The sequence below is a fragment of the Puma concolor genome, chromosome D3 (genome assembly GCF_028749965.1).
Source record: "Puma concolor isolate L17-30 chromosome D3, mPumCon1.1.hap2, whole genome shotgun sequence".
In the NCBI taxonomy this organism is placed as follows: Eukaryota; Metazoa; Chordata; class Mammalia; order Carnivora; family Felidae; genus Puma; species Puma concolor.
Window position 1 is genome coordinate 10,881,357 of NC_141678.1, and position 13,336 is coordinate 10,894,692.

Here is a 13,336-nt window from a genome sequence, read left to right on the forward strand (position 1 = left end):
TGTCCACACCCTCTCATTCTCTGAATATGCTGTGTGCACCTCATTCTCTGCTCCCTGCGCCCAGAGGCCCGCTCCCTCCCCGGCACCTGCATGTGATAGATTTGATTAATGTCTTATGTACTGAGTCGCGGTTTGCTTTGTGCCATGATGGATTCCTAAAGATTGTGAGAAAATGGGATTTTGGTGAAGTAGATAATTTAAAATATGGGCAAGAGAGCCGAGTTTGGCAAAGCTTCCTTTCGTAGTATGATTAATACCCCTTAGGTCATCCAGTGCCGAGCTGGGTTTTATAAACCACGTTCCTTCCAATCAGGGATTAACCTGTTAGTGGATTTCTTTCGAGTGTCTCCGGATGCCCATTTGAGGTGGCTGGGGTGGACCGGGCAGGAAGGCGGAGTGCCCGACTCAGTGTAACGTCTGGGTGGGTGCTGTTGTTGTGGGTGCTGATGTATACAACTGTGCCTCTTTCTAGTAGTACAAGTTTTGCAAAGGCAAAGACTGTGTCTTTTCTGCACATACTCCGGGCGCTTCATAAACAGATGTCAAGTAGCCTATCTGGAAGTGACTCACCAGGTTCAGAGAACACCCAAGGCCCCAGGTGACTCCGCGGGTCACAGTGTAACCGGCTCCTGGAGCCATCTGGGGTGACAAGGAGACGCAAACACATGTGACAGGCCAGAAATAGTCTAGGCAGGGCCCCACCCCCGCCGCCCCTGGGAATAGCCAGCTTTTTGGACGGTTAGGTCTCTGCTGTTTTTAAATTTTTTTTTTTAACATTTATTTATTTTTGAGACAGAGATAGAGCATGAACAGGGGAGGGGCAGAGAGAGAGGGAGACACAGAATCTGAAACAGGCTCCAGGCTCTGAGCAGTCAGCACAGAGCCTGATGCGGGGCTCGAACTCACGGACCGCGAGATCGTGACCTGAGCTGAAGTCAGACGCTTAACCGACCAAGCCACCCAGGCGCCCCAGGTCTCTGCTTCTTAACACCTTCCCAGTTCTCTAGGAACCCACACGTCCCATAATTGTCACGGAGGCCCCGGGTGCTCAGCTCCCACCTTCCCACACCTCGCCCCACCACCCCACCTTTAGCAAGAGGAAAAGGCTGCCTTTTTCTCTTGCTAATCTCTCTTTTTGTTAGATCGGGTTTTTATTTAAAAAAAGATTTTTTTTTTTTTCATTCCTTTAGCTCTTGCTGAAAATCAGCTCGGGCAGAGTGGTTGTGCTCAGTGCAGGCTAATGGCTTGGAGCCCCTCCAAGCAGCCGGATGTGTTGGCTTTCACTTGTGGGTGGTCGTCGACAAGCGTGATGTCTTCTCTCTGTGACTCTCGAGGGTGCCCTCTTCTTGCGGGCTCGGCTGTTCGCACTTGGCTGGCTTGCCTTGTCGTCTGCAATCACAGCTTTTATGGTGCACCCCGGGGCCAGTCTGGTCGCCTCGACAGGGCTCAGATCCGATCGGTACCAAAGTCCACTCCGCCTCCAGGCCAGTTGCCCCGTTTGGTGTTATTGTAGGTTATTTTGTGCTGTTTCGGTTTAGAGATCAAACACTGGCCCAAGGTACACAGAGACTCACCAGTCTGGAGAGGGGGGTGGCCTGGAGAACTCGCAGGTCGCTAGAAATGTGTGTGTGTTGGGTGGGCGATCTTATCTGCTGGCACATGTCCCGTCTACTGTTTCTTCAGAGCGTCTCAGTCTATAGCAAAGGATGGGGTTGAAATTCCGGCATCGCCTGCTGGTGGCCTTGGAGACTCCGATGAGGAACTTCACCACTTTCTCTCTCACTTTCTTCTCCTCCTGTAGAAGGGGGGATAAGAATAACTGCATTCAGGGTGGACGTAAAGATTAAGTGGGAAATTCCACACGACATCTCCTAGGACCAACTCGGTGAGTGGAAGCCCTAAGTCATAATAAAGTATCAGGGTTTCAGTTTCAACACAGTAGCCATGTTGCCCCTTCCTGAGCCCTGAGTAGGCAGCTGAAGGACTCTGGACTGAGAGCTCGAACGTGGTCTTCTCTTATTAAAATCTCTGCCTTCCTCTTAAGGAACGTTAGCTGGTTTGTTCGCGCTTTCTTACCCATGGTACCCATGGTAAACGGGGGAATAATACGTTTACACCCTTGACCACCATCCTGGGCGCGCTGCAGGGATAATTTAATTCAAGCAGCTCTGTCTCTTGCTACTTGTTAGCTTGGCTTCTTGGTTGCCCTTGTATGTTTCTTCCTTTTTCTAATATATACTTTTAAAGTTTCTTTATTTATTTTGAGAGAGAGAGTGAAAGAGAGGGAGGACATGAGCAGGGGAGGGGCACAGAGAGAGAGAGAGAGAGAGGGAGAGAGATCCCAAGCAGGCTTCGCGCTGTCGGTGCAGAGCCCGACATGGGGCTCGAACTCGTGAACAGTGAGATCGTGACCTGAGCCAAAACCAAGAGCCGGACGCTTGACTGACTGTGTCATGCACGTGCCCCGCCATTGTATGTTTGTCTGTGATGCTTCTTTTTGGCTGCTTCCCCACGTGGCAGGAAGGGAGACTGAGGAAAACAGGAAGCAGAGGCTGAGCACAGGGGCTGCCCACGGACGGTGCAGGCTCTCACAGTCCTCTGGGAGCAGCAGTAGCCAGACAAGCCCGGGCCCCTGGACAGTGGCACGCCTCAGGGCTCAAGCTCTCTGCAGGCTGTCGCCTTCCAACCGCTGTCACCTCCCCAGCGGGCCTGTGCCCCCGGCCGCCTCACTCTTCTGAGCAGAACCGCCGGCAGCCACAGATGATCCAGATGCTGGGGTGAGGCCAGGGTTTGTGCAGGCCGGGTCCAGCCAGCCCCCTGGGTGCTCCTGGGCAGGGGCTGGTGCAGACCTCTGATCTGTGCTGAGCCGACCGTCAGCTGATGCGGAGAGTGGGTCTCACAGCCAGACTCGTCCCCCGCGCGCCACTTGTCTGTTGGCCTCTTGCAGGGGCTCCGGGGGTGCCAGCGTGCAGTGAAAAATGCCTCTCATCCCCATTTGTTCTTCCACAGCTCCTTCCCTGTCCCTGTGCAGTTCACAATTAGCATTTCTGATGCTTCTGAGTGAATGCAGGACAGATGTTCGCACAGGTGCTGCACTCCTCGTTGGGTAAACAGTGGGGCTTGCAGACTGTGTGTGTGTGTGTGTGTGTGTGTGTGTGTGTGTGTGTGTGAAGCGAGGGGCCTTTGACGTGTGCACAGACCTTACAACATTTCTTTTCAAGGCACCTGAAGCACTTTGTGCATGGTAGGTGCTCAGTAAGTACTTTTCGGTGAGTGATCCGTTCCGGCGAAAGCCCTTCGTTTCAATGAAGCCAGTGACACAGGGGCAGGGAGTAGAATTGCAAGCCAAGTCTTGAAGTTCACGGACGGAGGAAGGAGAAATGCCATCCTGCCTCCCCAAGAGATTACCTGCGGGCGTCCGGCGGCCACAGTTCTCTCTCTGCCTTGGCAGGAGGGGTGGCGGGGGATGTGCAGGAGTCGCGAGACCAGGGTGGTGAGGAGCCTTCGACGGTGGAAGTGAGCTTGGTGCCTCCTGGCCAGGCACCTGCCCTACACAGGTGCTCTCACTGTGCTCCCCTGGGAGAGCGAACTTGCAGTTTCGCCGTGCACTGGTTTGTAGATGGGGTTATGATGCTGCCCAAGACAACCGCTTCCCCGCGGACTTCTGGTTGGTGCACCTGGTCAGAGTGCTTCCCTTTGGGACCCGGGGGCTCGGGTCCCGTCTCCCTAATGTGGCGGACGGCCCTCGCGCGGCTCCCGCCTTGTCTCCTCCCGTGTCAGCCTCAAGATCCCTGAACCCTCTGCGGTCTCCCAGACACGCCCTGCTGTTTGCTTCTCTGAGCTTTATGCATGACCTTTCCTGTTTCTGGAGTGTTCCCCTCACCACAACCCCATCCACCTTGTGAACCTCCTTCATCCTTCATCCTTCAGAAGTGGCCCAGACATCACCCCTGAATCCCCCCGCCCCCGCCTCTGCCCACTAGCCCCCGTGGAAGGTAGCTGTGACATCCTTTTCTAGGCTGTTGTAAGTAAGAAATGGCTTTATTGCACAGGATCACTTTCCTTCTTTTGCCTCCTGATTGTGGGCCTCATGAGGACAAAGTACAGGGTTTGACTTTTTCGAATCCAACGCCTGGCACCATGCCTGGTATACAGTAGGTGCTGCATAAATGTGTCCTTCAATTAAACCATAGTTGTTTGTATCAAGAAGGCCAGCCTTTTAAGGTTTCACCCTCCCTCGTTCTCCTCCAAATCACGACATGACGTATGAAGCCTGGAGAGTTGCGGTCAAGGTCATGTTTGCAACCTCAGGATGCCAGGGGCCCTGTGTAGCCAGTTGAGGGTGGGCACCTGGGGCGGTGATCACTACCCTAAAGTATTAAGAGGCACTCAGTTTCCCAGCTGCTGCTCTCAACCCTCTAGCCATTTCCCCTGCCAGTTCAAGGCCCTTCTGTGCTGAGCTCATGTATTACAGGGAATCCCGTAGGTCCCTGTCAGCTGGCCGGAAACAAAGTTAGAGGTAGCACAGGGCATTACCCTGGCCTCTTCCAAACCAGGGTCTCTCCTTCTAGAACAGTGCATGACCCATAGTACTGGCCTAGTTGAGCCTTTTGTTTTCCCTTTCCTCCTCTGGCCTGAGCCTTTGGCAGGACGGGTTTCGGGCTTGAGGCCAGTGATTCAGCTAGGCTGGCTCTGTGCCAGCTCTTGCCTTTCCGGAGTCGGTCTATCTGCCCGGGGCCCTGCCCGGGTTTGCAGTCCCGACTAGCGTGCGCTGCAACATGGGTCTGCCTCCCTCGCCATCTTGCAGCCAGTCAGCAGAAAGGGAAGGCCTGAGCAAAGGAGATGTGCACTCTGCTTTCTTGCAGCATCGGGCCTTTTGCTCGATTTTTATCTGGGGGGCTTTGAAGAGCCAGCCAGCGCAGAAGCCGGGTGGCAGCGCTACGCCCGGAAAACTCATCAGTGTCACTCTGGTTTATTTTCCTCTTCTCTTCGAGCTTTTTCCCATGGAGTGGGGCTCTCAGCGACAACTGGCGAACGGTCGGGCGATTGCTCGTTGTTCATTCTGGCGGGCACCGGTTTCCGGAGGGCTCCGGGTGCTCTGTGGGTATTCACATTTGTCTCTGTGATGCCCGGAGCTCGGTTGGCCCCAGTCCCAGCTAATGGCTGAAGAAACTGAGGCTCCGGGGACTCCGATGGTGAACCGGGGGAGGGGAGGGGCACCGTCGGGAGTGAACCTGGGTGTTTTATCTCGAAGAGGATGCGGACGGTGTGTGTGTTTGAGAATGGGCGAGGTTGTGGACATGTAAGAGGAGGGGGGGACAGGAGCAAGGATTGAATGGGGCTGGAGTCCCTCCCCCGTGTAAACCTGCCCGGAAGCGGTCACGGCCTGGCATCCTCTCCCGTCCAGGAGCTCAGAGGCGACCTCTTTGTCTAGGCCCCAGAGGAAGGTCGCAGTGGCTTTACCCCGCCTGTGCCGACCCTGCCCTTGCTGGGTGGGGGTTGGGACATAGAAGCCCTCCCCTCCTGCGGGCTCCTTCCGCCTCCTCCCTGGTGCTGCTTTATGGCGGCATATGGAAACTGTTTCTATTTACCCGGCACCACCAGGATGCTGCCGCACGCTGTGCTCCAGCGAACGGAAACCTTGGATTCCCCGCAGGGTCATTTCAGAGGCTGCATGCAAAGCAGCCAGCTGTTTTGCAGGGAGCGTCTGGGCCCTGTTACATCAGCGTGGAGGAAGCGTTACCATCTGTGCAAACAGGTCATATCCTCGCTTGTCGGCCTGTCCTCTGTATGGGGAACTTCTCTCCTACTTGGAGTCAGTTTTTTGTTACTGGTGTTTCGTATCCCAATGCCTGCCCGTTGGGCCTTTTCTTTCAGCTCCTTCCCCTCCTCCTGCCGGTGATTTTCTGTTCACCTCCCTGGGGCTGATTGCCAAGGTTCAGGGAGGGTAGTTAAGGGTCAGGTGTTGCATAAATCTTCCGTGGCTGAGGTCTGCTGGCCTGAAGAGGCTGCCGCCCGCCCGCCTGGTTTCCGCATGAGAGCTCTCTGCCCAGGGCAGCAGAAGTGTGGGACGAAATGTTTCCCTTCGGGGAACTTTCCCCGGAGGCACAGAATGGGACCTTCTTGGTTTTGCCAAGAATGTTCCTGGCCAGCTTCCTCCGGCCCTTCTAGAAACCTCCTGGGGGCCAACGGAGAAGCTGGCTTGCTGGGAGGGCCTGGGCAGGGTGGAGGCTCCTCCCACCCTCCTGCACCTGCTGCGTGTCTTTCCCCTTCTTCCCTCCCGCTTCCAGCCCAGCCGCCTCCCAGGAAAGCAGACATGCAGAGGCGAGGGCCAGCCACCGCCTTCCTGGAGGAGGTGGCAGAGGGCCAGATTCCCGACAGCCCCGTGGTGAGGTCATCTCGTCTCCACCAGCTGGGCCCTTGCGGTATGCCTTGACCTTACCTTTCCAGCTCTCCAGGAAGAGCCCACCGTGCTCCGGGTGAGGCCAGTGCCCAAGACTGAGGTCTCACGGGTTGATTCTCGTGAGGTCTCTAATAATCCTCTGTGTGAGAGGCCATCCCGGCCCCCGGGATTGGGCTGGACCTGGGGTGTTGTGGTGAGAGGCCCCCTGACTGCTTTGTTATCCAGGACTCTCCTCTTGCAGAGGGCACTCACGGGAGCACCAGCCATTCACCTGGAGGCGTGGGGGCAGATTTGGCCCGGGTGGCCAGGGCAGCTGGCTGCTTACAGCCACTGGGGCCTGAGGCTCCCCAGGCAGGCGATCCGCGGCAGACCCAGTGGGCACGATGTGTAGGCTTTAACCAGGACGTGGGAACACGTTATCCCTGGCACTTCGTGCCCCGGTGACCATTCAGGGCAACTAGGAGTCCCTGCACCACCTCTCAGTTCCCGGTTTCCTAAGGAAGCCCACTGGGGTGTCTGTTCCCCAGCAAGCAGGGCCTTGTGCCCCCGGATACCCCATTGTTGGAACTATAGGCCCACAGTCTGCGTCCCCGGGCTTGGCTGCTCCTCGACTCTGTCGCTGCTCACCTGCCCCCTGCACCCCTGCCTTCCTCTCCTTTATGGACGATAATTGTCCTGCCGCTCTCGGAAGCTGCTGAGCCTTTGAGCATGCCTTATGCTGCGGCAATAAAGCACTTGGGATTTGGAGCATTTCCATCGCCCCTGTGTGGCCACTTTTCCAACCTAGGAAGTGGGAAGCAGCATTTGGAGGCAGGGAATTAGGACCCACGTGGTGCCCCAGCACCCCACCCCCGCCCCCCGCCCTCATTTGCTGTGCGGTGCACTGAAAATCCCTCTGGACTTGGCCTCAGGGCCGCCCCCTCTGCGTGAGGGCTGCTTATAAACTGAACAGGAGAAGCCAGAGGCTCCCTGCCTTCCATTTGCGCCCTTTCTGTAATCTCTAATATAATCTCTAAATGTGCTGCCCAGCCCTTGGAGCCAGGTGTGAAGGGGGCTCCGTGAAATCCCCCATGGCTTTCTTGAAAAGCCCTGCAGCCCCGAGGGCCTTTCAGCCCTCCCCGAGTATAAGCGCCACAAACGAGCTGTGGGGCTTTGCCTTTGGGGACCTAGTAAGCAAGCCAAGTTCTCTGTGTTGCGCAAACACCAGGTTGAATGGTTAGAACAAAGTCCGCCCTGGAGGGGAGACTTCTTTCTTGGCTCTGCTAGTCCCATTTTTCCCTTTCTTTCTAAGGTTCTGCCCTGAATTACTCATACAAAATAGTGACTCTCCAGCAAAGTCTTACAAGAATGATTTTTAGAAAACACGAGAGATCAAGTTGGTGCCCCTTAATACCCTCAGGCACCCCCACTGCCCTCCTGAGGGAGCCTACTCTGTGCATTCCTCCTGGGCCCTGCCCTCCAGCCACTGGCCTGGGACCCTGCTTCCTGGAATCTTCAAGGAAAAGCATCATTTCACTTCACTTCGGATATGTTTGTTGAGCACTCATACATCATGCCCAGCACTGTCCTGGGTTCTGGGGACACCACAAGACAAAAGTCCCTGTCTTCGTGGAGCTGCCATTCCAGGCAGGGAAACAGGCACTAAACAGGCCAACAAGTAAATAAATGCCCTGCCGGGTGGCGATGCAACCCCAGCAGGAAGCCCAGAGCAGCATGAGGACAGGGGGTGCCAGTGATGTGACTTCCAAAGATGCGAGAAGCCCGGGGAGGACAGAGGGAACAGGAAGTGCAAAGGTCCTGAGGAGCGAGAGGGTGGGTGGGGTGAGAGATCTTGGTCTCGTAGGCCATTTTCTTTCATTTATTTATGTTTTTAAGTTTATTTTTTGAGAGAGAGAAGCGTGAGCAAGGGGCAGAGGGGGAGAGAGAATCCCAAGCAGGCTCCGCACTGTCAGCACAGGGCCCACCTCAGGGTTCGAACTCACAAACCATGAGATCGTGACTTGAGCCAAAATCCAGGGTCAGATGCTTAACTAACTGAACCACCCATGGCCTCATAGGCCGTTTTAATCCAGGGAAGAACTTCAGCGTTTTCTCGGGAGCTGGCTGCTGTGGTCTATTTGGGGCAGAGAAGGGATACCATCTGGTTTAAGTTTTTAAAAGATTATTGTTATACTGAACTATAAAGTTTACTTAAAATACACACACACACACACACACACACACACACACACACACACAGAGGACTTCTTCGGTGTAGAGACTAGACAGGGGCAGGGTGGGAAGTAGGGAGCCCAGTCAGCAGAAGGGGTTGTGCTTCCCCGGGAAAGAGGTGGTTCGGGCCATGGCAGGGGGTGGCAGGGGGTAAGCTGTGGGATCTCATGGTCCAGGCACAGCCAGTGTCTGGGGGTCATTCAGCAGGATGAATGAAGGGCATATGAGGGGCGAACCTCCTGACTCTCGAGGAGCCTCCTGCCCTGGGATTCGTATGGGTGTGGCTGCTCCGTTCAGCACGTTAGGTCCAGGAAAATATTCTCCTGTCACCCCCTACCAAGACCCTCTGCCTGTCCGTCAGTCACTCCCGGCCCCCCTGGGTATCCTAAGAGCTCCGGCCCACGGGAATGGCGGTCTGTGCGAGGCCCAGTGCTTCTCTTTGATGGGTCTCACAGCCGTGTGCCCAGTGGGCACGGAGCCACCCGCCACATGTCTCTGGTGAAGGATGAGTGATCAGCGTTTGTGTTGAGGAAGGCTCTAGATGAGCCGGGAAGCCCAAGTGCTCGACTTGGCTCTCCCACCCCGTCCCTGGCTCCCCAGTTGCCCACCTCTGAAAGGTGGGCATTGAATTAAGTGGTCTCTGCCATCCATTCCAGACCTGACAGTCATTCTTTCTGAGATTAGCAACAGAAAGTATCCAAAAATCTTTGCTGGGAAACCCCACAGCAATCCTCCTCAAACTCACTTCCGTTCGTTGCCTTGTCCGTAAAATGGGGACAGTAATGGCAGGTCGTGAGGATGAAGTTAATATGTATGTGAGGTGTTCAGAAGGGCGCCTGGCACAGGGAATCCGCTCTGGACGTGCCTAAGTTTGTTATTTGGGCAGAAGCGGAGTTGCTGAGCCCTGGGCTATGTAGGTCCGTGGGGCTGCGGTTCATCAGGGGAGGGGCAGGCATCTGGGTGCTAAAAGACGCTGTGACCCCATCCGTGCAGCCAGGCAGTATTTGTGGAAGGCTGTTGGTAACCAGCCAGGTCCAGGCGGCTGGGCTCTGCCTCATGGGAAGCTCATGAATTTGAGTTGTTTTTAAGGCCACCTGCCCCTATCTGCCTGTCCCCTCGGAGTGTCTATGTACCTGTGAATACACAGATGCTGGGAATCGCGAGGGGAGCTAGTCCAAATCGCCACTCGCCGGAGGAACCTCCTTTCTGTTGAAACATCCCCACGTTTGGGGTGGGATGGCTGTGGAACCTCTTGTCGAGGCCCCGTGGTGATGGGGCACTTGCTGCCTCCGGGGCCATCCAGGTACCTCCAGTCCCTGCCCAGGGCCCAGCGCCCAGCGCCCAGCACCGTCCTCCGCCCCTGGCGACGCCCATCAAACAGACGGGTGGATGAACTATGCAGTTGTTGATTTAAAATAATTTTACTCAAGGGGGCGCTCAGTTGGTTGGGCATCCAACTCTTGATTTCGACTCAGGTCACGATCTCACAGTTCGTGGGAGTCGAGCCCTGAGTCGGGCTCTACGCTGGCACCCCAGAGCCTGCCTGGGGTTCTCTCTCTCTCTGCCCCTCCCCACTGGCGCGCCAGTGCACGCACACACGTGCTCTCTCTCTCTCTCTCTCTCAAAAAACCATTTTTTTTTTTTTACTAAACTATTTCCAAGTTACAGATCCTATTTGGGATAAAATAACAGCGATGTACCCAGCATAGAGCCTAGCATTTATTAACTTACTTTAGCAAATCAAGCGTGACAGTTAAAGACCCCCCTGCCCAGGGCGTCATTGGGCAACCCTGTTTGGCAGAAAGGCCCTCCCTGCGGCCTCCCCTCCCCGGTCTTTGTTCTGCCCTTTGCAGCCCTGTGCCATGTCTCCTGTCACACACCGGCCAGCCCAGTGGGATCTGTGGCTGAGGAGCACGTGTCTTACCAGCGGTCCCTGTGGATTTCAGAGACCGGAGGGGGGCTGTTTGCAGCATTGAGGGGAAAATGGCAGCCAAGGCAGGATGCTTCGGGATGCCGCAGGGCACCCGCTCCCAGGCAAAACCCGCCGGCGTGGGTGTGAGTGAGGTGCCTGCGCTGGGGGACGCTGTGGCAGTTTCCAAACGCGGACTGGTCACAGCGGTGTGCAGTGTAAGTGTGAGGGCCAAAGGGGAGAGACTGAGGCAGGCCAGGCGCCTTCCCCCACCAGAAATGGGCTAAGGGAGCTCCCGGCTGGGCGGAGGAAGCTGGACCCATCTGCTGAGACCCCCCGAGAGAGAGGAAGGGCTGGGGAGGCTCGCACAGGGGGCCTCCGAGGCGGGGATTCTCGCAGATGCCAGAGTCTTGCACCGGCTGGGGGAGTGGCGCTGATGTCCGCTGCCATCTGTGCAAGCTCGTCGCCGCCCACCCCGCGCCGGCCCCGTCACTCGTTTCACCTAGGACTGCCTTGTCGCGGGCACAGGCTCCTGCCGTGGCACGTGAAGGTCGTGGACGACAGGCACGCGAGATCACAGCACCACGCAGCGGCCTGCCCGCGGCTTCTACGTGGGAGGCACGTGAGCGCATCCGGGAAGGCGGTTTGACCTCCTTGCGTCTCCGCCTCGGGCTTAGTTCTTTCAGAAATAGACACTGGGATCGGAGGCGGGGAATGTTGGCATTGGGTAGAAGGACCAGAATGGTCAAGTGCACGCTGCAGCCAGATGTCCTACCTCCTGCTTGTACCTCCATCTAGTGAGGGAACCTGCTGCTGTAGTTTTCATCCTCGAGCGGCTTGGAGGGTACCGATTAGGAGCTAGTCACCTAGCTTGGTATCCCAGCCCTGCCCGCCACCCGCTGCTTGACCTCAGGAAGGTACCGAGCCTTCCTGCACCTTAGTTTCCTCAAGTCTGAAGTAGAACAGTAGTACCTCATTCGTAGGATGGTTGTGAGAGTTAAACAGCTCAGTTGGCATAAAGTACTCAGACATGTGTCGATTATCTGTCGCTGGAACCTAGTGCCTTAAGAGCAGATATTCTCTTAAGATCTTCTGTGCAGCAGTCTGCAGCTTGGGCAGGGCCCGATGGAGGGGCTTATGTCTGAGCCACGCAGTGTCACTTTGGGCACTTGTCCGGGGCTCGGGGATCTGGTTTTGAGGTGGCTTATTCACCTGACTGGCAAGGTGGTGCAGGCTGTTGGCTGGGGGGGGGGGGGCTCAGCTGGGCTGGGGACAGGGGGCCTTGCTTCTCCTCCACGGGCCTCTCCACCAGCTGCATGGGCTTCCACACAACGTGGTGTTTGGGTTCCAGGAGCAAGGGTCCCAGTAGAAAAAGGCGGAAGCTTTTTTGTGACCTGGCCTCAGAAGTCACCAGCACTCTGTCCTCCATCGTACACTGGTCAAGGCAGTCACAGAGGCTCACCTGGTTTCAGGACAGACACAGGGGCGCCACCCATCTGGGGAAGAGGCAAAGGTTCTGGAAGGGCACGCAGGATGAAAGATCGTTCTGTGGCTATATTTGGAGAATAAAACCTGCCACGGCATAGGTTCTGGCATGCAGTAAGCCTCAACAAATGCGTGCTGTCACTAGTTCAAAACCATTGGCAGCTGTCCTTCCTCCCAGACTCCTGTTTCTTAGAAGGTGGTAGTATAGTACAGTGGTTAAATGCACCTGCTTTGCAGCCAGGCTACCCCGGGTCAAATCCTGACTCGGCCCCTTAGAGCTGTGTGACCTTGGGTGAGTTGCTTCACCTCCTCAGGTTGTAGAATTTATGATGATGAGATTAGGATTGTGCAAATTACATCAGCATGGAGCACGGATCCTGCAATAGTGGTCACTCATTACTTAGATGGCCTCATTGGTGCAGTTCCTTCCAGAAAGATTGTCCTATTTACACGTCCTAGCGATGGAGAGGAAGCTGGATCCAGAGTAAGTTTGTGAACTGGAAGTCCCTGCGCTTCCAGAAGCCTGAAGGTTGGGAGGGGAGAAAGGGAAGTGTCCTGTTAAAGGTTCGCGTACTGTACATGGAGTGGCACACGATCACCTGAAAGTAGATTGCGGTAAATTAAAAATGTGTACTCTAAACCCTATAGTGACCTCTGAGTGACAAAAGAAAGTCTTGCAGCTAAGCCAACAAAGGAGATAAAACAGAATCATAATAAATACTCAGTGATCCAAAAGAAGGCAGAAAAAGAGAACAAAGAACAGATGGGAGAACTATAAAAATAAATAGCAAAGATGATATATTTAAACCTAACTATATTGATAGTTACATTAAATGTGAGTAACCTAAATTCTCCAATGAAAAGGCAGAGATTTTCAGATGGGGGCGGGGGGTGGTGAAGCAAGACCAAACTGTATGCTGCCTACAAGAAACACAGTTTAGGAGCTCCTGGGTGGCTCAGTCGGTTAAGCTGCCGACTTTGGCTCAGGTCATGATCTCACAGTTCATGGGTTTGAGCCCCACGTCAGGTTCTGCACTGTCAGCAAGAGCCTGCTTCAGATCCTCAGTCTCCCTGTCTCTCTGCCCCTCCCCTGCTCTCCCCCTCTCTCTCTCAAAAATAAATAAGCATTTTTAAAAGTTAAAAAAAAAAAAGAAACATGGTTTAAATATAAAGATGCTAAGAGATTAAAAGTAAAAGAGTGGAGAAAGCCACACTAATCACTCATCAAAAGAAATAATCAAAAGCTGGAGTAAGTATATTAATAATAAAGACTTGCGTATATTTAGAGAATATGTGTGCGTATATATAAAAGAACTCTCAAAATTCAA

The 13,336-nt window shown here is 54.9% G+C and overlaps 1 protein-coding gene across 4 annotated transcripts in view; it reads left to right on the plus strand.

Moving 5' to 3' along the window:
* TPCN1 (two pore segment channel 1) overlaps positions 1-13,336 on the plus strand; it is a 62,325-nt gene that overhangs the window by 15,610 nt on the left and 33,379 nt on the right. Inside the window, exon 1 of one of the 4 annotated variants that reach the window (XM_086681755.1) lies at positions 2,290-6,425. The exons of 2 other annotated variants lie outside the window; for them this stretch is intronic. In XM_086681755.1, coding sequence (XP_086537881.1) covers positions 6,035-6,425 — 391 coding nt within the window. In that variant the 5' untranslated portion in view covers positions 2,290-6,034. Of the gene's footprint in view, positions 1-2,289; positions 6,426-13,336 lie in introns of those variants that run through there. One more of the 4 variants, XM_086681754.1, reaches the window with a different exon arrangement.